Source organism: Giraffa tippelskirchi, chromosome 4 (genome assembly GCF_054371585.1).
Source record: "Giraffa tippelskirchi isolate mGirTip1 chromosome 4, T2T-mGirTip1v1.2.pri, whole genome shotgun sequence".
Lineage (NCBI taxonomy): Eukaryota > Metazoa > Chordata > Mammalia > Artiodactyla > Giraffidae > Giraffa > Giraffa tippelskirchi.
Window position 1 is genome coordinate 175,476,242 of NC_137278.1, and position 27,965 is coordinate 175,504,206.

A 27,965-nucleotide genomic window follows, 5' to 3' on the forward strand; every position below is an offset into this window, starting at 1 on the left:
CTCTACTGCAACAGAAAAAAAACAGGATAGTGTCAGGGTAAAATGCTTTGGAAATTTTCCAAAGGAAATTAAAATGCAGTTTCTGTCAACCTTTTTCAGAGAAGCTATTCTTTCTTCCTGGATGTTGGACCATATGCAATCCAGAATCATTACAGTCTTTACTGAAGTAATGGGGTATTGGATATTTCTTCACATACAAATGTTTTATTACTTAATTACTTTTTATCCATACTACAGTTGAGTAACATTTGTTATCCAGAATATATCAACAAAATAGCTGAAAAATAAGAAAAGAATTCTGCTGGCTTGTTCAACCCCTTTTAATTTAGGAATACATAAATATATTTTACAAAATTCCTAATGGATTATGAACTATTGTTTCACTGAATTAGATTAATCATTACAAGAGCAAGAGACAGAGTTGACAGATAAAGTAAATGAAAATAGAGAGCACCCAGATAATTTTGATTTTCAGATGAATAACAAAGACGTTTTTACAATATACAGATATTACATGCTATATACTTACAGTAAGAAAATGTTCCAAAATACAAACTTAACTGGCCATACTGTATTTTACCTAGCAAACCGAGAAGAAACCAATTTTATCAGAAAGGCTTTTAGTGTCTCAAATACTCTGGCTTGCCCTTTAGAAAGTAACTACTCCTTGACAATTAAACTAGCCACTTGGATGTCAACAAAGAAATTTTTAAGAATGAATTGAGAAAGATTAGAGGCTGACTATATAGTCATTGTTTTCCAGATTGTCAAGGTCAATTTATGGCTCTTAATTCTTTATTCTTCTTTATAGTTGTTGCTTTTTAGTCACTAAGTCCCATTCTCTGTGACTCCAGGATCTGCAGGACTGAAGGCTTTTCTTTCTTTGTCCTGGAATTTGCTGAAACTCATGTCCATTGAGATGGTGATGAGATCCAACCATCTCATCCTCTATCACCCCCTTCTCCTCCTGCCTTCAATCTTTCCAGCCCTTCGCATCAGGTTGCCAAAGTATTGAAGCTTCAGCTTCAGCATCAGTCCTTCCAATGAATATTCAGGGTTGATTTCCTTTCGGATTGACTGGTTTGATCTCCTTGCTGTCCAAGAGACTCTCAAGAATCTTTTCCAGTACCACAGTTAAAGAGCATCAGTTCTTCTGTGCTCAGTCTTCTTTCTTTATGGCCCAACTCTCACATCCATACATGATTACTGGAAAAATCATAGCTTTGGTTATACAGACCTTTGTTGTCAAAGTGATGTCTCTGTTTTTTAATACATTGTCTGGGTTTGTCATAGCTTTTCTTCTAAGAAGCTGTGTGCTTACTCACCCAGTCATGTCCAACTCTTTGTGACCCCATGGACTGCAACCTGCCAGGCACCTCTGTCTGTAGGGGCTCTCCAGGCAAGAATACTGGAGTAGGTTGCCATGTCCTCCTCCAGGGGATCTTCCCAACCCAGGAGCAAGTGTCTTTTAATTTCAGGTTGCAGTCACCAACTGCAGTGATTTTGAAGCCCAAGAAAATAAAATCTGACAGTGTTTCCACATTTTCCCCTTCTATTTCCCATGAAATGACAGGACCAGATGCCATGATCTTCATTTTTTGAATGTCGAGTTTTAAGCCAGCTTTTTCACTCTCCTCTTTCACCCTCATCAAGAGGCTCTTTAGTTCCTCTTCACTTTCTGCCATTGGAATCATATCACCTGCATATTTGAGGTTGTTGTTATTTCTCCCAGCAATCTTGATTCCAGCTTGTGCTTCATCTAGCCTGGCATTTTGTGTGATGCGCTTTGCATAAAAGTGAAATAAGCAGAATGGCAATACACAGCCTGGACGTACCCCTTTCCCAATTTTGAACTGGTCCCTTGTTCCATGTCCGGTTCTAGCTGTTGTTTCTTGATCTGCATATAGGTTTCACAGGAGGCAGGTAAGGTGGTCTGGCATTCCCACCTCTTTAAGAATTGTCCACAGCTTGTTGTGATCCACATACTCAAAGGCTTTAACATAGTCAATGAGCAGAAGTAGATGTTTTTCTGGAATTTCCTTGCTTTCTCTATGATTCAGTGGCTATTGGCAATTCAGTCTCTAGTTTCTCTGCCTTTTCTAAATCCAGTTTGTACATCTGGAAGTTCTCTGTTCACCTACTGTTGAAGCCTAGCTTGAAGGATTTTGAGCATGACCTTGCTAGCATGTGAAGAGAGCACCAATTGTGTGGTAGTTTGAACATTCTTTGGCGTTGCCTTTCTTACTGACCTTTTCCAGTCCTGTGGCCACTGCTGAGTTTTCCAAATTTGCTGACATATTGAGTGCACCATTTTAACAACATCATCTTTTAGGATTTGAAATAGCTCAGCTGGAATTCCATTATCTCCACTAGTTTTGTTCATAGTAATGCTTCCTAAGGCCTACTTGACTTCATATTCCAGGATGTCTGGCTCTAGGTGAGTGATCATACCATTGTAGTTATCCAGGTCATTAAGATCTTTTTGTATAATTGTCCTGTGTATTCTTACCACCTTTTCTTAAACTCTTCTGCTTCTTTTAAGTCTTTGCCGTTTCTGTCCTTTGTGTAACAATGTTGTAATTTTTATAATAATGTGCCTTAATAGGTTTTCCACAGGATTCTTGATCACGGTAAAGAAGTAGAGACATGAACAGTAAAGGACCCAATAATAAGAAAAACAAGAATTTTATGTTGATATTTGAAATCAACTACATTGTTGTAACTGTTTCTAAAAATTAGGTTTCAAATGAAGCAAATGAAATTGTTACACTTGCTGTCAACAAGGGTATTTTGAATTTGATTTTTAAATCCTTTTGTAACTCTAAGTTTTCTTAAGACTGTCTAGAAATTAGTATTTCAAGTTTTTTTACTAAGGACAAAATACAAATGTATTTTTACTTGTAAAATTATATTAAACCATCTTCTGACATATCCTTGATGGTATTGTTTGTTGAATTAACTTGCAGTAGGTGGGACTATATCACTTGATTAGAGCTGATCAGAAGTAACTAGGTATGAGCAATCCTAAAATTTACAATAACAATATCTTTCAATGATTTTTTTCTTACCAATTCCACATACTCATCAAAAATCGTGTGCCTCCAGCTGTGATTTTTAGAGGAGGGATACATATATTTGTCATTTTTTTAAAGTCTCCCTATTATGATACAAATATTACTTATGATAAAAATCTTTAAAAATTCAGTTTCAATTAATTGTAGACAATATCTTCATTCATTCATAAACTAGAATGTACTGTCTGTAAAGTTGTTGTTTTATAGATCAAAATTGGCTTACTCAGTATCTGGAATTTTTTTATGGTTCAGCCAAATGACTAATTATTTTTAAAAGTTACTTTGTTGAGACATGTTCAGTTCAGTCCAGTTCAGTTCAGTCGCTCAGGTGTGTTCGACTCTTTGAGACCCCATGAACCGCAGCACGCCAAGCGTCCCTGTCCATCACCAACTCCCGGAGTTTACCCTAACTCACGTCCACCGAGTCGGTGATGCCATCTAGCCATCTCATCCTCTGTCGTCCCCTTCTGAGACATGTTATCTAGTATAAAATGCACCCATTTTAAGAGAACAGTTCAAAGATAAATGTATATGTCTATGTAACTACCACTACAATCAAGATATAAAACATTTCATTACTTTCATTGCAATCAAGATATGATTCATTTCGTTAAAAATTTTTTATGCCCGTTCCCAGTTCACCCCTACTTCCTACTCCCTTACCTAGGCAACCACTGATTTACTTTTCAATCACTATAGATTGTCAGTTCTAAAATTTTATACAAATTGAATAATAAAGTATGTGCTTAGTATCTCTTTTAATCAGAATAGTGTGTTTGATTTTAATCTATTACTGATGCATTTATCAATATTTTCTTTCTTTTTATTGTTAAATGTCATTGAATTATGAGTATATCACAACTTTTTACCCACTAGCTTTTTGACAGACATTTGTATTGCTTCCAGCTTGGGTATTACAAAGCTGCTATGAATATTTGTGTACAAACATTTATTTGCACATATATTTTCATTTCAGTTGAGTAAATACCTAGGAGTGGAATTTCTCAGTCATATTTTTCATAAGCAATGGGCAAACTATTTTCTTAAGTTGTTTGTAGTATTTTACACTCCCATCAGCAATGTATGAGAGTTTCACATACTCTGTATTTTTGCCACACTTGATAAAACACTTTCTAATTTTGTTCATCGTTCAGTCACTCAGTCGTGTTTGACTCTGTGACCCCATGGACTGCAGCATGCCAGGCTTCTTTGTCCTTCATCATCTTCCGGAGCTTGCTCAAACTCAAATCCATCAAGTCGGTGGTGCCATCCAACCATCTCGTCCTTTGTTGTCCCCATCTCCTCGTGCCTTCAATCTTTCCCAGCATCATGGTCTTTTCTAATGAATCAACTCTTTGCATCAGGTGGCCAAAGTATTGGAGTCTCAGCTTCAGAATCAGTCCTTCCAATGAAAATTCAGGACTGATTTCCTTTAGGATTGACTAGTTGGATCTCCTTGCTGTCCAAGGGACTTTCAAGAGTCTTCTCCAACATGCAGTTCAAAAGCATCAATTTTTCAGCATTCAGCCTTCTCTGTGGTCAACACTCACATTCATACATGACTACTGGAAAAACCATAGCTATGACTATACAGACATTTGTTGCCATGCAGTTCAAAAGCATCAATTTTTCAGCACTCAGCCTTCTCTGTGGTCAACACTCACATTCATACATGACTACTGGAAAAACCATAGCTATGACTATACAGACATTTGTTGCCAAAGTAATGTCTCTGCTTTTTAGTATGTGGTCTAGATTTGTCATAGATTTTCTTCCAAGGAGCAAGCATCTCTTAATTTCATGGCTGCAATCACCATCTGCAGTGATTTTGGAGTCCAAGAAAATAAAGCCTGCCATTGTTTTCACTGTTGTCCCCATTTATTTGCCATGAAGTGACGGGACCAGATGCCATGATCTCGGTTTTTTGAATGCTGAGTTTTAAGCCAGCTTTTTCACTCTCTTCTTTGACACTCATCAAGAAGCTCTTTAGTTTCTCTTTACTTTCTGCCATTAGAATGGTATCATTTGCATATCTGAGGTTATTGATATTTCTCCTGGAAATTTGATTCCAGCTTGTGCTTCATCTAGCCTGCCATTTCGCATGATGTACTCTGCATATAAGCTAAATAAGCAGGGTGACAATATACAGTTTTGACATACTCCTTTCCCAGTTTTGAACCAGTCCATTGTTACATGTCTAGTTCTAACTTGCTTCTTGACCTGCATATAGGTTTTGCAGGAGGCAGTTAAGGTGGTCTGATATTCCCATCTCTTTAAGAATTTTCCAGTTTGTTGTGATCCGCATAGACAAAGGTTTAGCGGAGTCAATGAAGCAGAAGTAGATGTTTTTCTGGAATTCTCTTTCTTATTCTGTGATGCGATGGATGTTGGCAATTTGATCTCTCGCTCCTCTGTTTTTTCTAAATCCAGCTTGAACATCTGGAAGTTCTCAGTTAATGTATCGTTGAAGCCTAGTTTAGAGAATTTTCAGCATTTCTTTGCTAGAGTGTGAAATGAGTGCAATTATGTGGTAGTTTGAGCATTTTTGGCATTCCCTTTCTTTGGGATTGGAATGAAAACTGACCTTTTCCAGTCCTGTGGCCACTGCTTAGTTTTCCAAAGTTGCTGGCCAATTGCGTGCACCACTTTAACAGCATCATCTTTTAGGATTTGAAATAGCTCCACTGGAATTCCATCACCTCCACTAGCTTTGCTTGTAGTGATGCTTCCTAAGGCCCAGTTGACTTTGCACTCCAGGATGTCTGGCTCTAGGAGAGTGATCACACCATCATGGTTATTTGGGTCATTAACATCTTTTTTGCATAATTCTTCTGTGTATTCTTGCCACCTCTTCTTAATATCTTCTGCTTCTGTTAGGTCTATAATGTTTCTTTCCTTTATCGTGCCCATCTTTGCATGAAATGTTCCCTTGGTATCTCTAATTTTCTTGAAGAGATATTTCCCATTCTACTGTTTTGCTCTATTTCTTTGCTTTAATCACTTAGGGAGGTTTTCTTATCTCTCTTTGCTATTCTTTGGAACTCTGCATTCAGATGGATATATCTTTCCTTTTTTCTGTTGCCTGTTGCTTCTCTTCTTTTCTCAGCTATTTGTAAGGCCTCCACAGACAACCATTTTGCCTTTTTGCATTTCTTTTTCTTGAGGTTGGTTTTGATCATGGCTTCTGGTACAATGTTACAAGGCTCTGTCCATAGTTCTTCTGTCTATAAGATCTAATCTCTTGAACCTATTTGTCACTTCTACTGTATAATCATAAAGGATTTGATTTATACCTGAATGGCCTAGTGGTTTTCCCCACTTTCTTCAATTTAAGTTCGAATTTTGGAATAAGGAGCTCATGATCTGCTCCACAGTCAGCTCCTGATCTTGTTTTTACCGACTGTATAGAGTTTCTCCATCTTTGACTGCAAAAAATATAATCAATCTGATTTCAGTGTTGACCATCTGGTGATGTCCATGCGTAGAGTCTTCTCTCATGTTGTTGGAAAAGGATGTTTGCTATGAGCAGTGTGTTCTCTTGGCAAGACTCTGTTAGCCTTTGCCTTGCTTCATTTTGTACGCTGAGGTCAAACTTGCCTGTTACTCTAGGTATCTCTTGACTTCCTACTTTTACATTCCAGTCCCCTATGATGAAAAAGACATCTTTTTGGGGTGTTAGTTCTAGAAGGTCTTGTAGGAATTCATAGAGCCATTCAACTTCAGCTTCTTCGGCGTTAGTGGTTGGAGCATAGTCTTGGATTACTCTGATATTGAATGGTTTACCTTGAAAATGAAAATAGATCATTCTGTTGTTTTTGAGATTGCACCCAAGCACTGCATTTTGGACTCTCTTGTTTACTATAAGGTCTACTCCATTTCTTCTAAGGGGTTCTTGCCCACAGTAGTAGGTATAATGGTCATCTGAATTAAATTCACCCATTCTGGTCCATTGTAGTTCACAGATTCCTGAAATGTTAATGTTCACTCTTGCCATCTCCTGTTTGACCACTTCCAATTTACCTTGATTCATGGACTTAACATTCCAGGTTCCTATGCAATATTGCTCTTTACAATGTTGGACTTTACCTTCATCACCAGACAAATCCACAACTGGGTGTCATTTTCACTTTGGCTCCATCTCTTCATTCCTTCTGGAGCTGTTTCTCCACTCTTCTCCAGTAGCATAATGGGCACCTATAGACCTGGGGAGTTCATCTTTTCAGGTTATATCTTTTTGCCTTTTCATAACGTTCATGGGGTTCTCAAGGCAAGAATGCTGATGTGGTTTGCCATTCCACATCTCCAGTGGAACGCCAGTGGAGTTCTTGTCAGAACTCTCCACTATGAGCCATCCTTCTTGGGTGGCCCTGCAAGGCATGGCTCCTAGTTTCACTGAGTTGGACAAGGCTGTGATCCATGTGATCAGTTTGGTTAGTTTCCTGTGGTTGTGGTTTTCATTCTGTCTGTGCTCTGATGGATGAGGATAAGAGGCTTGTGGAAGCTTCCTGATGGGAGGGACTGGCTGTGGGAAAAACTGGGTCTTGCTGTGGTGGGCAAGGCCATGCTCAGTAAATCTTTAATCCAATTTTCCGCTGACGGATGTGGCTGTGTTCCCTCCCTGAGTCTTCTCAATTTTCAGTGACTTCTTATGGCAAAGATTAACTCAGGCAAAATGAAGTTCTGAGAGAAGAAGGAAGTGTTATGGGAATCACAATACATTCTGTGTTGACAACTGCACATTTAACAGAGATGGTACTGTAGTTTTAGGGTCCCCTTTTAGCCATTTTCTGACTAGTCCAGAGGTTGGCCATAAAAGTAGTCTCACTCCAGATTTTTGCTATTGTCAGAATCTATAGCTGATTCTGCACCTCAGAATAAGAGTTTGGCAGTAGAAAGGGTTCTGGCCTTGTCGATCCTTTTGTCAAATGACAGTAACTGTGTGCCAGCACTTAAAACTCTAGGTTCTATACTAGGCAATTGTATTAATAATACAATGTGAAGAATATGAGAAGGAGGATGATTAACCTTGGTAGAATGCTTTGAAAACACACTCCCAAACTAGTGAACTCAAGCCAAGAACACTTCTCCCAGTGTCTTTTTGGGTTTCACCTTAGAGATCCAGACACCATCTCCTTTAGTTTAGAGGTAGCTTTTTCTTTCTGACCAGTGCATCACAAATTGTTAGCAAAGGCACAGACACTGCCTAGATTAGCTAATAGGAAGTCAAAAGCAATTGGATTATCCAAAACTATGGGTTTAACTGCAAAGTGTCTTTTATAACTTTGGCTAAGTTATACTTATTTCTGACAATTTTTCCAGTTATATCACCCTCCCACATGGTATTGTGCATTAAAAATTGGCAAATCTCTAGAGTATATAGCTAATTCTTCACTTTGTAAATTACTGGATACACACTTCAATGAAATATGGTCCATATATCATGGAGGGATCTGGAATATGTTAGAGTCTCCAAAAATTGGGGCTTCCCAGATGGCACAGAGATAAAGAATCCACCTGCCAATGCAGGAGGTACAAGAGACAGTTTCGATTTCTGGGTCAGGAAGATCCCCTGGAGTGGGAAATGGCAACCCACTTCAGTATTCTTGCCTGGGAAATCCCACAGACAGAGGAGCCTGGTGGGTTATAGTCCAAAGAGTTGCAAACAGTCAGACATGACTGAGTACACACTCCAAAAATTGACCCATAGTCATAAATCAGATTTGTGTGTGGCAGACAAGTAAAGGCTTAATGTTCACATAAGAACAGTATTCTAGAGAGGTATAGGTACTCTTGGGGTTATGGGTGTTGTTTCAGATGATTGACATTTGCCAGTTGTCTGTATCTTAAGGAGAGCAGAGTTCTTGGTAAAGTTGAAAGCTCTGAGGATAACAAGTGAAGAAAACATAGTTCCAATATTTATTCCATACTCCTGTGTTGCCTCTAGCTTCAGAAACAGTGCTATAATTATTTTTGCAGTATTTTACTGTTTGGGGTCAGCGTCCAGTATGTATGCGTTTGGAGTGTAAGGTTAATAATATGGGAGTCAGGAGAGTCTGAGGACAGTAAGAGATGCCTACTATCTTGGTCTCTGATTTTTAGGGTGAACAGAATAGTTGTGTTCAGCAGTGTAGCATTTATTGAAAATTGTCCTTAATAGTTAAGGATAAGCCTTCTCTAAGTTTGAGAGAAAAAATGAAAGCCAGGTTCCACATTACTAAATTCGTAAAGCTATTATTACCCATTTTGTTTTTGTTCTAAGAACATCTCAAAATATTTGCCCTAATCTGATGAGTGTATTAGGGAAGCAATTCTAGCTCTTGCATATATACGAAATTCCAATTCCCTGTTTCTAGCTAGAGGCCATGCACACAACAGAGGGTAATGCAGCAGAAGCAACTGCCTGTGGATGAATGCAAAATGTTGTCAGATAAAAGTGAAAAGGTGATTTTCAAAATTTCCCATGGATTTACCCTTTCTTGGCTTACGAAGTAAGTTAATATCAACTCAGTCTTTACTGGAAATGCAATAAGCCTTGTCCCACATCTCATGTTTTCTATTGTTTCTATTCTGTCTGAAGAAACCAGGAGATGCTAGATCCTTTTCTAAGCCTTCTACTCAACATTGTAGAACCAGATATTGGCATTTAAAGAACCTACTAATCTATTTCAGTTGATTTAGTTCAGGAGGCTAGAATTCTTAGTTTCCAGTAGTGTAAAATCTTGGAATTTTTTTGTCTTTTCTCTTGGGAATTGAAGAAAACCTTTTGCTTAAAATCTACCTGTTACTCATCCTATTTTGGTAGATTTATTTTTAGAAGAACTTGTACTTTGGGGAGGAAACACAGAAGAAGGATGTGTAAGGATATTGGGCTTCGGCGAAAGGGAAAAGCTTGCTGGAAGAAGTGAGAAATAGAAGAAGTCGGGCAGCTGGGACAGTATTTAAAGGAAGAAGAGTTAGGATGGGGTTAGGAAATGACAAGAGTTTAGCAGAGCCAAAAAGTCTTTAGTTGTTCCACATTTTTTCATTATCTTTGGACAAAAGAATCCTTTAATGAAGCTATATTGAAGTATGAATTTTGGTTAGAAGCTTTTTACAAAAGGCAATGCAGTGAATATTAGAAATTGTCTTGCCCTTTTGCTCTTATGTCTAAGATGAATAATTGTAATCATATTAAAAATTCACCAAAGTGACCACTTACACTCCAAATTATCCTTAGTGAAATCAATTCATTTTATAAGATATGCACACGAATTTAGGTTATGACTGGAATACATATCAGATGAATACATTTGGCCTGGGAAGTGTTAATGTGTCATGAGAGGATCCCATTAGACTAGAGGTTAGTAACAGGTGCCACCTCTTCAACTCTTGTGTCAGGTCCCCCAGCAGTCTTAGCTGTCTCTGACTTTAGACCTGACCACTGTCGGCCTCCAGTAGATGGAGATTTTGGAAATTTCACCTCCCAAATCAACTCACAGGAACACAAAGATGGATCAGAAAGAAAAATAGAACTTCTAAGGTTTCCAGATAGTGACCCAGAACAAAATTTAGTAAGGGATGCTGGCCTGACCACACCTTAAAATTGTCAGTTATCGCAACAGGTATTGAAAAAAAAATGACCAATGCTCACATCACTGAGTTCTAGTTGGGACTTAACTAATCAGACTTGTGAGAGTCCTCCCTTTTGTTTGTCATTGATATACTCATGCTTTGGATACATACTGTGGTCAGGTGGGGTTAGGGGTGGACTAGAATAGAGTTGGCAAACCCATGACAGTTATTATTGCCATTACTGTTTCATTACCTGTGGACTGTACTGTTAATTAATCACAATCACTTTTTTTCTGGTCTGGACAGTTTTCCAGATAAGCACTATCAATAGATAATATTGACTAAAGCAAGCCCTTACTATGTGTCAGACACTCTTCTAAGCACTTTACAGGAATTAACTCCTGTAATTTTCACCTCAGTGCTCTTTACAGATTATGGAACTTGCCCAGACTCACACAGCTAGTAATGGCAGATTTGGGGTTCAATCTCCAGTGAGCTGTACCCAGAGTTGATGGTATCAGGGTGAAGTGTAAAACAGGTTGTTAAAATATTTAAATAATTCTGTAAGGTATTGCAAATAGCGCCCCTCTCCTGCCTTAGCCTGGCACCCTTCTTCGGACCTCCTCTCCTAATTCTCTAATGATAAGGAGTTCATTTAACTGGCACAGAGGAGGCTTCTGGAAGCCAGATCCAGAACTAAGGCTGGATCCTCTTCTGGTTATACAGTGTTGGCCACTGCCCATGTCTCACATATCATTAAAGATGGAATTTCAAATATCATCTCTGGGTGTGACCCTTTCAGATTTTGGCTGATGCAATATCAGTATTGCTTACATAAAATATTTTTAAAGTAACATTAATTCACACATCATACTACATTAAATAGAACCATAGAGAATATAGAAAAAATTTAAAGTAAACATACGATAACATTACTCTTTCCTAATGAACTCTTTTCATTATGTTCATGGCCACCTGATGTTAAGAGCCAACTCATTGGAAAAGACTCTGATGCAGGGAAAGATTGAGGGTAGGAGGAGAAGGGGACAACAGAAGATAAGATGGCTGGATGGCATCACTGACTCAATGGACATGAGTTTGAGCAAATTCAGGGAGATGGTGAAGGACAGAGAAGCCTGGTGTGCTGCAGTTCATGGGTCACAAAGAGTCGGACACGACTTGGCAACTGAACAACAACAACAATCTGATTCCAAATTCCGCAGTGGAATGAAATCTCACTTTTAAGACTTTTATTTGTGATGTAGACTTTCTTGTTCAGGATGATTTTCCCATGTATCTCTGAGCTGTGTCTTATTGCTTATCAGAACCTGCTGGGTATCTTTGAGATGCCTGAGGATGAGAATCCCTGCACAGAGCTGGCAGGTCATTGAAGGCTGATCTCACGACAGCCCTGGAGAGGTGAGGTAGATCCTGGTGGCCGGTTCTGGAGTTCACTCTGCTTCTGTTGTTCTGAACAAACACCCAGCTCTGTGTCACTGCACAAACACCCAGCTCCCCTTCTTTTCCAAGATTTTGTTTCATTCCAGGGCTCTCATTTTCTGGCTCCTGCACTGAAATAACCACTGGCATTTCCTCCTGTGAACCTTGGCTATGGACCCATTCTCTGTCTCAATTCTTCCACTCCTCTGTCTGCTGCGGACCCCTTCTTGTGGCAGCTCCCACCACTGACCCAATCAGGCCTGGACTCCAACTTTGCCAAGCCTTGTGGGGCAGAACTGGCATTCTTTGAGCTCATTCCTTCTGAGATATAGTTTAGAGATGGTAAAGTTTCTATGAATTCAAACTCCTCAAGTTGAGGCGAGGCTGACAGCCTGCAAAACTGAATTTTACAATGACCAAGTTCATTTTGACATTCAAGCAACACTGTTATATAAGAAGAGAACCATTTAACAGTAACTAGGAAAAAACAACAAAAAGTGTTTATTAGTAATTGTTCTCTTTTAACACTTGAAGAATAATGAGAAATGGTGTTAAACTGGAGACATTGATTAATGTTAAAGCTTCTCTTTAAGTTTTTCTTTTGAGTAAGAAATTGTCAATGTTCCTTCTTTGAAGCTCTTAGAAGATTTACAAGTTGTCTGAAAGAAGAGCACTGATTTTAGGAGATTCCTTCTAAAAAGCAGCTATAAGCAGTTCTAAATCAGAAGTCAGGATTTACATCACTCAAAAGAAGTAACAATGTAGAAAATGAATTGCATTTCTAGTGTGGCCTATCTCCAGAGTATGAATCAATTCAGCTTCACTTAGAAATTTATGAAATTATATAAATGTGTCACTTCCTTTTTTTTTGAACTTTGAAGATATTTATAATACACATTATAATAAAACAAAGACAAAAGTGAATTTTCCTCATGCCTCCAGGAAATCCTGAATATCCAGCTTCAGAATATCCTGTCTTCTATCCATTTATTAATGCATTCAAGCATTTATCCATTCCATCAATTAACAGCCACCTGATTTGTTACTGTGTGCAAGCAATTTGCTAAGCTCCAGGGGCAGACCAAGCAGTGTTGGTCCTGCTTTTGCTAATTTAAAGCCACTGAAAATGGTTTACAAGAGTAAAATGTTTATAAAATAGTTAAAATTTGTAAAGTCCTAGCTGTCCTCCTGTAAGTCAGTTGTCTTATTGAAGACTTATTTTTCCTTATCTATGGTAATCTGTATCTACTGTTTACTAAGTTTATTCATACTGTACTGGTTGACTAATATATACTATTTTAGGCAGAAAACATAAAAATTTTATCTTTCCACTCTGTCTGCCTGGAATCCACATCACTGTTTTCTTAGGGACTCTTTAAGAAGGAACTGACTAGCAAACTGGACTGTTTGTTAGTGTCAACTCCTTTGGCTTAGTTGCCTCTCATTCTTTTTAAAAACTGTACGTGTATGACATGACACTCCTATAGAATGAGCATAAAGCATAATTGTAAAGCCTAATGACTAATTCTAATTTACCCTGTTTCCAGACAATTTAGTGACCTCAGAACACAAGTACCTCCTTTTAATTTGCATGCCATTGATGTCATATATTTTGTCTTCTTTTTTAAAAAATGTTCCATTGGGAGATAATTTACATACCATCAAATTCACTGTTTTAAAGTGTAAAACTTGATGGATTTTAGTATACTCTCAGAATTATACAAGCATCACCAAAATATAATTTTAGAACATTTTCATGACGCTAAAAAGAAACCCTGGGCTCATTAGCAGTCACTTCTCATTATCCTGCTCCCAGCCCCTGGCAACTGGTAATCAGCTTTCCCTCTCTGTAGATTTGTAAGTAGGCAATTTTCAACTAGATTTAATCACATAGTACCACATTTACCATTTAGATTGCATTCTTTTTCTCCCTTTATCTCTATACTTTCATCTAGAATCATTTTCACTCTGCTGGAACAACACCCATACTAGTCTTCTGGCTTTGTTAGTAAAAATTCTTCTTTCACTTTTACTGAGATGATCAAGATCCCTGGATGCTGGGCTGGATTCAGAAGCCGTGGTAGACTTCCAGTTCCTCTTACTGCTAGGGTGCCTCTATAGGGCCCTGCCCTTATGCACAGCTAGGGTCACCAGTGCTGGTTGAAACTGAACTCCTCCCTAGTTCCTAGAGGGTATCAGCCCTGGCTCTTCTTCTCACTCATCCCTGGATGAAAAGGACCCCAAGTGCTGGGCTTATCCTTTGTCTTCTCCTGGTGCTTCTCTACTCCTTAGGATCTGCTGTAATGAGGCAAATGCTATTGCTTACTCTGAACGTCTATGCCTCTTTGGACCTGATCCTCCACCATAGTGAGGAAAAGTCAGTGGTGTTTTATATCCAGGACTCCTACTTCCTCCAAGGTTAGTATAAGGATACCAGTTCACTGTCTCCTACCTCAGAGTTAACAAAAAATACAGCAAAGGCGCACAAGTTCCAGACCTGTAACTTTAAAGGAAAGAAATCCAGGATTTCCTTGAAAATCCTAAGAAAGGAATATCCTGGGAAAAATAGGTCTTTTTAGTATTTTCTTAGTTTTTCACTTGTTCATTTTCACTATACCTTCTTAGCTTTTCACTAGTTCATTTTCACTATATCTACTTAGTTTTTTTCCTAGTTCATTTTCACTTTAAAGCTTCACAAGGATTTTTTTAAAATGTTTTAAGCAGTCTGAAGAAAGGGGTAAGCATTAATGATAAAGTGACCAAATAATTTCTAGTAATTCCTTTGTAACCATGAGGAAATTTAAAAACTTTCTGATGAAGTAATTTTTAAAAATGTATGCCCTGTGATGTTAAAAATTAAAGATTTGGAAAGAAAATGATTAAAGTTTCCCTGAGAAGCAATTTGATACTGGCAGTCAGGTTAAAAAAAAAAAATGAATAGCTGCGTGACTCATTGGTGAGAGAGGCATTCTCTGGCAACAGGATTTGAGAGAGTTGATAACCTTGATCCTGCAACTGCAGTGAGGCAACGGTGAGCAAGGTAGACTATGATTGTCCAGAGTACACCCAAGTTTGGCTGATAGTCACATTCTCAGAATGAATGAATGAATGAATGAAATGATCAGTTATTGGGGACCAGATAACTAAGAGTTGCTTGACAGTGGTTTTCTATTTTTCCGTAATGGAGAAAAATAGAAATAGCAAGAAATTACTGAGAGAAAAGAGAGAGAGAAAAACCACCACCACTATTATCATAATCTTTCATCTTAGCTAATTTCTACTGAGCAGACTTATTCTGGGTCACTGACATCAGGCACTAGGAAAGCTCTTGATTGAGCTCATTCAATCTTCTCTATTGCCCTCTGAGGCACTTTCACCAAGTAGAAAACTGGAACCCTGTACAGTTCTGGAGGCCCAGTTTTCTGTGCACATTTTTGCTCCTCCCCACTCCCCCTACTCAGTTATCTCAGTTCCCCGACCAGAGATTGACCTCAGGCCATGGCAGTGAAGCCAAAATCCTAAGCACTAGGCCACCAGGGTACTCCCCATTTGTGCACATCTTGACTATAAACCATTTGAAGCAAAGTAGAGTGGTCCATTCAAGAACCAGTGTGAGCAGTTGGAGCATCAAATTGTGCTACTTCTAGAGAACACAGATTAAGTGGAATCTTCCTTTATTCATAAATGAGTAATTTTCAATTTGGGGACAGACAGTAACACTCAAGATTAGACCTAGTGATGATAAATTATAGCTAAAAGTGTATGCACCATTAGGGTACTTATTTGTGCCTAAGTTATTGACTTCCTTTACAAAGGGCTCTAAATAGCATTTTTTTTTCATGAATTTTCACATTTTCTAGGCATCATAGTCATAGAAATACTCTAATATGGCAGTTTAGTTCTTGTGTGATAATTTCCACTTATTTGGTAATATACTTTCAAAATAGTGAACATTGTTATGGGAGACTCCTAAAAAACACTCCAAAATACAACAGAGGTATGATCTGCTTAGACCTACTTAAAAATTAATCAGAAATACATTTATTCAAATAGAAGTCATGACATCTAAAGCTAAAAATGTTGTATATATATTTACTTCATTATGAGATTAATATAGAGAACATATTCATATATTCATATTTGTATATAAACATGAAACCACTTTTTAATGCTAAACTTTTATTTTTATCCGTTCACATTATTGTTTTGGTTTCCATGCCCCCAGGTAGCCATATTCCACTGGCTCAGTATAATAGAGGAGCTTCAACTCATAGGCCAACTTATCTACAGAGTGGCAGCCTGGAGGGTTGTATTAAGGACTCTAAGATTGCAACTGGAGTTCATGTGCAAGACTATCACAATTGATTAGTCACGTTTTTTCATGACCATAGAAAGGAGGAGGATATATGGCGAGTTTCCTGGGTTTGTCATTCATGATACCACCTCTCGGTAGCTGTTACTGGAATTTTGGGTCAAGTATGAAGTAAAAAAACAGCATTTGGGTGTTTCCATAAATACAATTCAGCATTGCCAAGACACTCTGATTCTTAGATGGTAGGTGTAATCTTCATTTTCTTTAAAAAAGTTTGTCAGATGGATAAAACTGTCTCCTAATCCTTCTAACTATGTAAGAGGGAAAGAATGAAATCACTGAATGAATAGGAAATGAAAGTGACAATGTCTGTGAAACAGACTACGAAGCAAGAATCTTCTACTTTGTCTTCTAACAGGAAAGGGCACAATATTTAGTAGTCATCCAAGATGTACAGAGAAGACTCAAAATTATTTAAAAGCCACCACCACCTCCAAAACCACAACAAAAACCTCCAGTTATCTTATTCATAGAAACGTGGCCAACAATAAAATCGAAAGGATATTTTTCTTTTTTTGTAAGCTGCAGTGGGGCCTGAAAAGATTCATTTATCCCTCTAGATAAATTCACATGTGGAAAAATAGGCCAAGAAATAAGACTTAGCAGCACAGTGACGAAAGACAGGAGACTGTTATTTCTCAAGGGAAACTGTTAATCTCCACACATAATCTTCACTTCTTGTCAAAGAAAAACTGGCTTGGTAGGTTCTCCAGCTACTTTAATAATATATGATGCGAGCAGAGTCACTGGCTTTTACAGTATTTTATTAAGTCTCTAGTACCATGAACGTACTAATTTTGGCGGTCCCTAAGGCAATGGCACCCCACTCCAGTACTCTTGCCTGGAAAATCCCATGGACGGAGGAGCCTGGTAGGCTGCAGTCCATGGGGTCGTGAAGAGTTGGACACGACTGAGCAACTTCACTTTCATGCACTGGAGAAGGAAATGGCGGCCCACTCCAGTGTTCTTGCCTGGAGAATCCCAGGGACGGTGGAGCCTGGTGGGCTGCTGTCTATGGGGTCACACAGAGTCGGACACGACTGACGCGACTTAGCAGCAGCAGCAGCAGACCCACTAAAAAGGGTGGGGACAATCTATGAGGCCGGGAATTTCTTAGCAAAATAATTTTTATAATTTAATAAAACATAAAGAAATGTGACACATAAGCAAAGTGTTACTGTACCATACAGAATGCAAAACACTTACCATTGATGAACAATAAATAGTTCATATAGAGCAGCCAACTCTCACATTCTTCTCACTATCTGTCCTCTCTTTTCAAAAATAGTCATTAATTAGTTTTGAGCCTCATCCTCTACAAACCGACAATCACACAGAAGTTCCTGAAGTTAACCCCCCAGCAGTATTTATGCAGTGGCTCCAGGTTTTTATTATTTTCTTTATGAATTCACTTCCTTTCCTTTCTTCCTCTCTCTGTCCCTCCCTCCCTCCTTCCTTTTTCACTCTATCTCTTCCTCCCTTCCTCCATCCCTCCCTTTTTTCTCCCTTCTTTTGGTTTTGTTTTGTTTATAAAGCTTTTTACTTTGACTTTTGACGCTTTTTACTTTTGACTTTGAAGCTTTTTAGTGGGAAAAAGAAGAGAACTTAACATCACAGTTTTGAGGATGCCTACCGTTTCTTCCGTTCGTCTTGGATGACAGCTATTACATCTTTAAAAAGAAAAAAGTTGTATTAAAGAAAAATTTAAAAGTAGAAAAATAGTATTAAGGGGCATTTGGGCACAGTCCTCACAAGAGTGTCCTCACTTTAACAACAATTGCAAGTTTAGGGGTGAGTCTCCAACAACCCTCAGTTTCAAAATTTGCTAGATGGATTCACAAAACTCACTGAAAACTCTCCTTGATTATTACAGGGAAAGGATGCAGAAGGAAATGAGCAAGCAAAGTCCAAGAGGCAGAGTCCATGAGAAATGCCAAACGAAGTTCATGTTGTCTTCTCTCCATGAAGTCAGGACGTGTCACACTTGTGGCATTAATCTGTGACAATACGCATGGAGACAGCTAACCAGGGAAGCTCACTTGAGCCTTTGGCACTCAGAGTTTTTATTGGGACTCATCACATACTGCCTGCATGGCTGACCTTTTGGCATCAGTCCTTCCCAGAGGTCAGGCTAATGTCTTTAGATTCTGGTTCCCCCAGTAGTCAGAACTGATCTTGTGTGACCCAAAGCTCCCATCACAGACTGCATTATTAGGCTGTCTGGGACCCAAAGCCCCCAGCAAAGATCCTCCTGTCAAGCAGGACATTCCAGGGACCTAAAAATTACCTCCTAGTAGCCCAGGGCAAACTCACTCCAGTACTCTTGCCTGGAAAATCCCATGGACGGAGGAGCCTGGTAGGCTGCAGTCCACGGGGTCGCGAAGTGTCCGACATGGCTGAGCGACTTCACGTTCACTTTTCACTTTCATGCACTGGAGAAGGAAATGGCAACCCACTCCAGTGTTCTTGCCTGGAGAATCCCAGGGACGGCGGACCCTGGTGGGCTGCCGTCTATGGGGTCGCACAGAGTCAGACACGACTGAAGTGACTTAGCAGCAGCAGCAGCCCAGGGCAAAGGCAAGACCTCTCTCAAGGTAAGGTCAATTCCTCACTACACAAGTATAATGACCTCCCTGCCTCTGCTCATACTTATCACTGAAATTCATAATGATAATACCAACAGTGGCCAATCTTATTTCATCTAAATGTGTACCAGAGTCAAACTCATACTAGTTCACAAAAACTGTTAAATATTTAGGAATTCTGTCAGCTAGTTGTTAAACACAGCCATTAGACAAAGTTTAATTACATAAACTTATAACTGTTGGGTTGGCCAAAAAGTTCATTCAGGTTTTTAGACCCAAATGAACTTTTTAGCCAACCCAATATATAAATTGGCCTTCCCTGGTGGCACAGTGGTAAAAAATATGTCTGCAATTCAGGAGATGTGGGTTTTATCCCTGGGTCTGGAAGAACACGTGGAGAAGGAAATGGCAACCCACTCCACTATACTTGCCTGGGAAATCCCATGGACAGAGGAGCCTGGTGGGCTACGGTTCAATGGGATCGCAAAAGTACACACAATTTGGTGACTAAAAGAACAACAACAAATATATAAATTAGATTAAACACAAAGGTAATAAATGTTTAAAACTCATCCTTTTCTAATTATTTTACTATTAATATGCTCTTGATCTTATCTACATCTAGTGTAACTATATGGTGAAAATTCGGTAGAATCTCATGTTACTAAACATCTCTTACTATCTCTGTGTGCAGTGATGTCCTGTTGGTAGCATGAAATTAACCATGGTTAAAATATTTACACCATGAAATTCAGCAAATGCTAGGAATCAGACTTTTTTGGATACTCTTTGATTTTGAGAAGCATCTTTCTGCTGATCTAACTCTTACTAGAGCTGTTAAAAGTATTCTGAAGGTTGTAACAACATTGGGATAAATTTCTGATAAATTATTTCAAAACATAGTATTTCTAGAGCTGATGATTCTGATGGAATAATTTTTTAAAAAATTAACTCTTCATACAAATCAATTTGTTGTAAGTCTGAATTTAATTTTATGTTTCCTCTGACATTACCTGTAAATTGTGGAGGTTATACAAGAAACCAGAAATGACTTTTTAAAAAAACATTTTATTTTATATTGGAGTATGGCTGATTAGGGGCTTCTCTCATGGCTCAGATAGCAAAGAATCTGCCTACAATGCAGGAGACTGGTGTTTGATCCCTGAGTCAGGAAGATCCCCTGGAGAAGGGGACGGCAACCCACTCCAGAGTTCTTGCCCGGAGAATTCCATGGACAGAGGAGCCTGGCAGGCTAGCCCATGGGGTCACAGAGTCAGACACGACTGAACAACTAACACACATGGCTGATTAACAATTTTGTGATAGTTTCAGGTGGACAGCAAAGGGACTCAGCCATACATATTAAAAGTGACTTTTTGATTTGTAAATAATTAAAATGTGAAATAAAAATGTATGTAAGTAAAATTTCATTCATATGAAAAATTGTCTTTCTGTTGTGTACAATAATCTTACATTTTAATTTCCATTTCTAGTACTGTGGATATGTGCTTTGCAATGGTGTGGCAGTTTTCAACTAGAGATTCTAGACTGAAGTTTAGAGAGTACTTCATATGCTTTATTGCAATGTACATGTGTATGCTTTTGTCTTGTAGTAATTTGTTGACAAAATTTATTCCCTGAGAGCCAGAAATTGCAAGATCACAGATAATTTTTTATATTCTTTAGTTTTAATTCTGTGCAGATGCCACAGTGGTATTGCAGGAATGGAAAGGAAAGCCAGTTTACCTCCATGAGGAGCCTCTCCTGTCTCCCGGGGCCAGTCTGGAACCAGGTCAGGGTACAGGCATTCCTCAGATCACTTGGCAACCCTGATCCCCCATTTGCCCTGCCAGGTCCTGGGTCAGCTTCTTAGGTAGCATGTTGCCTGTGCTACCGTAGCCCAGGGGTGGTGGGTAGATATGTTTCCATTTTCTTTTTTTTCTATTTTCCTGGATTTTCTTCAAGAACAGAAAAAATAGTTAATAGGTAATAGTTAAATAGATTTACAGGTAATAGTTAAATAGATTTACAGGTAATAGTTAAATAACTAGGCAACAAAAATTTATTTTTTGATGTAAATTATGTTATCAGTTCTTTTCTTGAATTTCTGTTTTGTAACATTGCATTTGTCCTGCCAACTAAAGTATGTTGCTCACCATCCAGTTGTAGAAAAAAAAAAAAAAATCAAGTCATTAGCCACTGTAGTTGCTCACCTACAAATCACCTTGAAAGGAATTCAGGGTGAAGCTCAGGATGAGGCACTCTGTGTTCTGAGAAAACTGGCAGAACAGGTCTCAGAAAGTTGGATATTTTTAGGAGAACATTCAATAGACCAAGATTCTTGCATCTTCCCATACTTAGAAAAGCACTAAAATTATTGACTGAGATATCTGTCCCTTGTGACTAGCAGTAACCTTCTACAAAGATCTGTGCTTGATCGCACATACTCCTTTATTTAAATTGATGCCTTTTAATTTTTATTTGCTGTTTGTAATTAATGTTTTTATTGTAGTTGATTTATGATGCTTTGTTAGTTTCTGCCATACAGCAAAGTGAATCAGTTAAAAATGGACATAGAGCCACTGTTTTTTAGATTCTATACTCATATAGTTGATTACAGAGTATTGAATAAAGTTCCCTGTACTATTCAGTAGGTTCTTACTAGTTATCTATTCTATATGTAGTGGTGTGTATATCTCCATCCTAATCTCCCAGTTAGCCCTCCTCCTACTTTCCTCTCTGGCAATTACAAGCTTGCTTTCTACATTTGTAACTCAACATCTCTTCTGTAAACAGGTTCATTTGTACCATTTCTTTAGATTCCATATATGTGATATTGTATTTGTCTTCTAGGTCTGACTTACTTCAGCACATACTCCTTTGCCAAAATCACAGTATGTGGACTTCCTCCCCCACCCCCCATCTCCCACTCCACCTAATCTGAGCAGTTCCTCAGAACTATCCGGGAGGTTTTCTCTCTGGCTATAGTCCTCAGTAAGTTCCCAGATAAAACTAAAACACATAGCTCTCACATTGTGCGTTTTCACTTCAGTCAACAGTTTCTTTATATCTGGATTCCCGAACAGGGTGTAATGCGCAAAACAGCACAATGGGCAGTCCTCTGAAATTTATTTTATTAAATTATCTACTTGTCTTTGATTTACTTTTAGTTGTTAGTTGTGTCCTATGTGTCCATAGTCTTTCAGAACTATGGTTCACTTTAACTTTCCTGAGTGACTTAATCTGTATGAGCCTTAGAGAAGCCCTTTGTAATAATTTATGTTTTAAATTGCTCTGAATGGACAAAAGGTGTCTTAGAAGGTAGTATTGCTCTAATTATAAATCCTTTAAAAATAATCAGAGACTAAGTAACAAGAATTAACTTAATTTGCTTTGGGGCCTCTTCATTAGGCAGGATGAGTACTTTACACCTTAATAGAGAAGCAGAGGGATGACAAGCCAGCATATCAGTGTAAACCTTCTCTCTGTGACATCAACACTTCCACACTGTTTTTCAGTAACACAGAATAATATTGGATCAGGGAATGATGGGACTGCAAAGGAACTGTTTACTTTCAAAATGTATTTACTTACTTGCTTGTCCTTGAGAAGACCTGAGGTATCTCATTATTTCAAAGTACATTAAACCCAAATTTATCATCTGAACTAAATAGAATGGAGAAGTCAGTCAACCTGGAGCAAACCTAGAGGAAATCTTGATGAAACTCTCTGTGCTCAGAAGCCTGGGACTCCACTTACAGGTTTCCTTCTTTTCTCTGTTTTATTGTCTTTTTAGAGTTCAGCTTTGCCTTTCTTCATTTCTCTCCATCGTCATGGAGAATTCTGGTAAGTGTTTTCTTCTAAAAGAGAAAATAACTCAGAAGAGAAGGAGGTTGGCAGGCTGTACCTACTACAAGGGAGATTTAAGGGGGAATAAACTTTATGAAAATCTACCATGAGAAGCACTCTTTGGGACTAAGATATTGTCTCAAGAAAGCCTTTATTAATTGTAGATAACGACTGAAACATTGGTTTATTATAGCTACTATCATTTCAGTAAGCACAAGTTCACTGTCTTAGAAAGTTGTTAGAATTTTATGGTGTTAATCTTACATATCACACACAATTTGAGAAGCTTTGGACATCCAGCACAGTACTTAGCATACTGTAGTATGACATAAACCTTCACACATTTTAATTAAATTAATGGGCAGGCAAACAAGAAAGACTGTAATGTGTCCTGTGGGGGAGATGGTAGACTCAGGTATGTGTGGGGTCTGGATATGAAGGCTCAGTTCAGTTCAGTTCAGTCACTCGGTCGTGTCCGACTCTTTGCGACCCCATGAACCGCAGCATGCCAGGCCTCTCTCTCCATCACCAACTCCCGGAGTCCACCCAAACCCATGTCCATCGAGTCAGTGATGCCATCTAACCATCTCATCCTCTGCCATCCCCTTCTCCTCCTGCCCTCAGTCTTTCCCAGCATCAGGGTCTTCTCAAATGAGTCAGCTCTTTGCATCAGGTGGCCAAAATATTGGAGTTTCAGCTTCAACATCAGTCCTTCCAGTGAACACCCAGGACTGATCTCCTTTAGGATGGACTGGTTGAAGGCTACTCAAGGGTTAAAAAGTTTTGATGCAAGGATGAACACATTTCTCAGTCACTAAGTACCAAGTCACTAAAAAACAAAGTGAAATGGATAAAAACATCCTGACTTGGAATATGTCATCTTAATTCATTGAGTTTTCAACTGCTCAGATGTATCTAACTTTAAAAAAAAAATGGTGTTCTAGAGTCACATAAGCATATAGTCAGTGCAAGAATTGTTGCTTTTTTTTTTTATTCTACTCTTCTTTCTTTTTAGATCATCAAAACTCCTAGGGATTTTGGAAGGATGAGAATAATACGGTGAATTTTGTATTTAAATTTCTCTATCTGGATGTGTCAAATTCCAGGTAACTTCAATATTACATAGCAATAAAAATTCACAAGGTCCATTGAAGAGTTCACAGATATTTCAAACATGGAGAAATTCTACTGAACTTCATCACAACGGTATAATTAGCTTATTTATATATTATAATTAGCAATATTAAAAAAACCCAAAAACAACCTTTCAGAGAAAATGTAAGATGGGGAGCCAAAGCCAGAGGCCTTAAAGCAGTTTGGTTTTTGTTTTGAATCCTACTGACTTAGCAAGAAGAGTTCAAATACACTCACAGAGTAGGAAGCAATAATTAGACCCAAGTGATCCACTCATATGGGGACAAAAAGTAATTTGCTTGGCATCTCCCGGATTGCTTTAAGAACCGCAGTAAAAAAAACAAACGAGGAGAAATGTTTCAGAAGCCAACTTGGCTCCCAAACCCAAACCCAAACTCGAACCTGAGACTTTTTACAAAGGCGAGCAGAGGAATGGGCGGTAAAGGAAAACAGCCGGCGAACAATCCCGGGCACGGGCAGGAAGACCACCTCAGGAAGACCCTCTCTCAGTATTCAGAAAGACGTTTCGGAAGCTCTGTTTCCCTGCGGTTTCCACCCCTGCCCCGAGGCTGCAACGGCGGGACTCGGGGCAGTGGGGACAGAAAGCCGGGGAGGAAGACGGGGGAGGCGGGAGACGGGACAGGAGCGCGGAGCCGGACGGAGAGCGTGGCCCGGGGGCCGCTGCTGTTGTCCGGGGTGCTGAAAAGCCGGGGATGTCCCTTGCGGCGGCGGCCACTTCCCTCTCCCGGAGCGCGGGCGGGGGTTCCGGCTGTGCACCTGCTAAGCCCGTCCTAGCCCGGGGCCTGGAGGTGCCCGCCGGTGAGGTCCCCCAGCAGACCTCTTTGGGGAAATGATGAGGGCGGAGGGCACCGCGGGCACAGCGTACAGGACCCCGGTGCCCTTTTCCCGCCGCTCCGGGCAGCCCCGCGCCGCGACCCCTCCACCTGCACGCGGACTCTCGCCGCCTCTTACCGCCGCGCCCGCAGGCTGAGCGCCAGACCAGCCCGGCGCGGGCGGAGGGTGCGGGACGTGGGGGGAAAGCGGCGCCGGTCCCGGGATTGGGGGGTGGAGGCGATGGCGAGCGGGGCATGCGCAGTGGGGCGGAGGAGGTGGCGATGGCCCGGGGAGGCGGGGGGACTGCTGTTTATCTGCAGCTGGGCCAACTCGGCGGCGCAGGCGGCGGCGGAGCGCGGGACGCCAGCGGCCGGTCCAGCTGCCGCCGGCCATGCCCGAGCTCATCTCCCGGCAGCTGCCGCTCACCGTCCGGGCCCCGGCCGGGGAGGATGCCAGACGCCCGGGAGAGAAAAGGACAGCGGCGGCGGCGCGATGGTGGTGACGAGCTCTGCCCGAGGCGGCGGGGACCGCGCGCCCTCCCGGCGGCGGGACTGCGGACTCGCGCCGGCAGGAGCCGCGGCGCTGCTGGCCGGAGCGAGCTACCTGTGCTACGGCCGCTCCCTGAGGGGCGAGTTCGTGCACGACGACGTGTGGGCGATCGTCAACAACCCCGATGTGCGGCCCGGAGCCCCGCTGCGCTGGGGCATCTTCTCCAACGATTTCTGGGGCAAGGGCATGGCCGAGAACACCAGCCACAAGTCCTACCGGCCCCTCTGCGTCCTCACCTTCAAGTGAGTCCCTCACCCTGGGCACGCAGCTGCCGTTTCTCCTCACTCTCTACCCGGGCTGGGAGAAGTTGAGGGACCCGCTTTGGGGGGCGTTTCTTTTCTTGCTGCCCCTTGCCCTCCACGCCTCCCTGCTCTCCAGGTTGCCCACGCCCCTCTGCTTGGTGGTCCTCGGCTCCGCTTCTCCGGGCTCCCAGGGCGGCTCGGAAGGCGCGGGCTGCGAGTTGGGATTGAGTTTCTGGAGAGTCTGCGCTCCGGGCGGGCTGGTCTCTGGGGCCAGGGCTGGAGGGGCCGTGGAGCCGCCCACGCACACCTCACTGCCGTGGGACTGTGGCCAAGTGAGACCAGCGCGCGCCCGACGAGGCGGTGGCTGTAGTGGTGAAGCTCCCAAGTTGAGCATTTCTCGGCGGCTGTTGGGCAGCTTTGCAGATGGGGAGTTAACAGCCCCTTAGCAGCTCTGAGCTGCCGGGGCGCGGAGGTTTGGGGAGGAAAGGACCGCGGGCAAAAGCTCTCTCCCGACCTGCAGCCTTGACTGTTCCTGGAGCCTCTCGGATCTTTGGGAAGAGCTCCAGATTTAGACTTTAAAAGATGCAAAGCAAAGGAGGGCAGAAAAGCGTGGGGTCCTCTGGGGATCCCGGAGTCCCAGTAGAAGTAGTTTTTCTTTTACAACCTCGGAGTCGTGATTCAGCATTTCAAATGTGAATGAGGTGCAAAGGGAGTCAGATTTTTGAAGGATGGAGTATTTTCTTGAATTTCAAAAGAGGGCTAGCTTCAGATGGAAGGGGAGAAAGGCTGATTCCAGGGAGTGCTGGCTCGAATGTCATGAGCTTGACTCAACCTATTATGATTTGGCTCAGTATTTAAGCTTATAATGTGCCGGACAAAACTGTTGAAATAATTTTGGTTCAGTATCATCAGCATTGTAAGCCTTCTCCAACGGGTGTAATATGAACCCGTCCTTATGGTACTGGTCATATGAGACAGGGTAAGCAGCTTGAAAAGCCTGCTCAGACCGGGAGGCCCAGGTCTCTTGACAGGTGGCTGATGACTTAGAAAAGGAAACCAGAGCGATTGGACTTAATTCTTCCACTGAAAGTTGAATGTTTTCAGGAGGGTAAGGAAATTCCACATTTGACTCTGAAGATTATTTTATAAACATTTATCGTATTGGAAAGTGGTCTTGTTTTTCAGTTGAAAGATAACCTCAGCTACTAAGTTGCTCATTCCTTTTTTCTCTAAATGTTTTTTAAAATGGCACATTCTCAGGTGGCACAGTGTGTATAACTTCTAAGCCGACCTGCTTTTTCATTTATTACAGAGAGAGTTGTTGATTACTTTAAGGTGTGGAAGCTCACAGCAGGAGGTGTGCTGGGCTTATACTAGCCATTCGAGACTCCCTAGGTCCCTCCTTGGAGTGTTTTCCATTTACAAAGTGAAGTGAAGTGAAGTGAAGTGAAAGTTGCTCAGTTGTGTCCAACTCTTTGCAACCCCATGGACTGTACAGTCTATGGAATTCTCCAGGCCAGAATACTGGAGTGGGTAGCCTTTCCCTTCTCCAGGAAATCTTTCCCACCCAGGGATTGAACCTAGGTCTCCTACATTGCTGGCGGATTCTATACCAGCTGAGCCACAAGGGAAGCCCATATACAAAGGGCAGGGTCAAATGCCTGTGCCCAGTTGGTGGAGAGAGAAGAGTGTCTTCACTTCTTGGCTTTCTAAAAAAAATTGTTTAAAATTCATGCAGGAAAAAAAAATAATAAAATTCATGCAGGAAGTGGCAGGGGCAGAAGACAGAGGAAGGCAGGAAAGGAGTAGACAGTGAAGGCAAGACCATTGATGAAGAGGAAAACAGGCATTGAGCAGAACAGTGGCTAAGGAGAAGAATTGAGGGGGCAGAGGGCAACTTCACTTGTGATACTCACTGGTTAGAAAAAGCAAGTCTGGTTGCTAAGATGCATTGCTCTTTGTAGAGTATATCTTACTGGCTGTGTAAGATATACTGTTTTTTTTAAAGGTGATTGAGTTGCAAATCTAGAGTGCAACAGAGCACTTCCTGGAAAGGAATAGTGCCTCTTCGGAAAGAGAAATTTAACTAATCTTTCTATTCTCACAGGCATTGATTTGAAGAAGTTGTGGAGACTTTCTCATCGCAGTCACCTGAGGTGCAACTGCATAGTCTAGTGCAGTAGTGCAATAGTGTGAGGCTGGGCATGTATAAAGGATGATGTTAACAATGTTAGGCCCACACAACTCTGAAGATTGTTTTGAAGAAGGACAGAAAATCATGTTTATTAACTATTCAGTGTGAATCAAGCATTGGCCTAGGAACATTACGTAGGTC

At 40.7% G+C, this 27,965-nt stretch overlaps 1 protein-coding gene and 1 long non-coding RNA gene across 6 annotated transcripts in view; one reads left to right on the forward strand and one right to left on the reverse strand.

Annotated features, from left to right (window-relative positions):
* The window catches only part of LOC145546030 (uncharacterized), a 1,126,586-nt gene that overhangs the window by 1,010,068 nt on the left and 88,553 nt on the right, over positions 1 to 27,965 (reverse strand). The gene's annotated exons all lie outside the window — the stretch shown is intronic.
* The window catches only part of TMTC1 (transmembrane O-mannosyltransferase targeting cadherins 1), a 297,505-nt gene continuing 294,717 nt past the window's right edge, over positions 25,178 to 27,965 (forward strand). For all 5 annotated transcript variants that reach the window (XM_081591728.1, XM_081591729.1, XM_081591730.1 and 2 more), the window contains exon 1: positions 25,178 to 25,630. In XM_081591728.1, the coding sequence (XP_081447854.1) occupies positions 25,332 to 25,630 (299 nt within the window). In that variant the 5' untranslated portion in view covers positions 25,178 to 25,331. The remainder of the gene's footprint in view (positions 25,631 to 27,965) is intronic.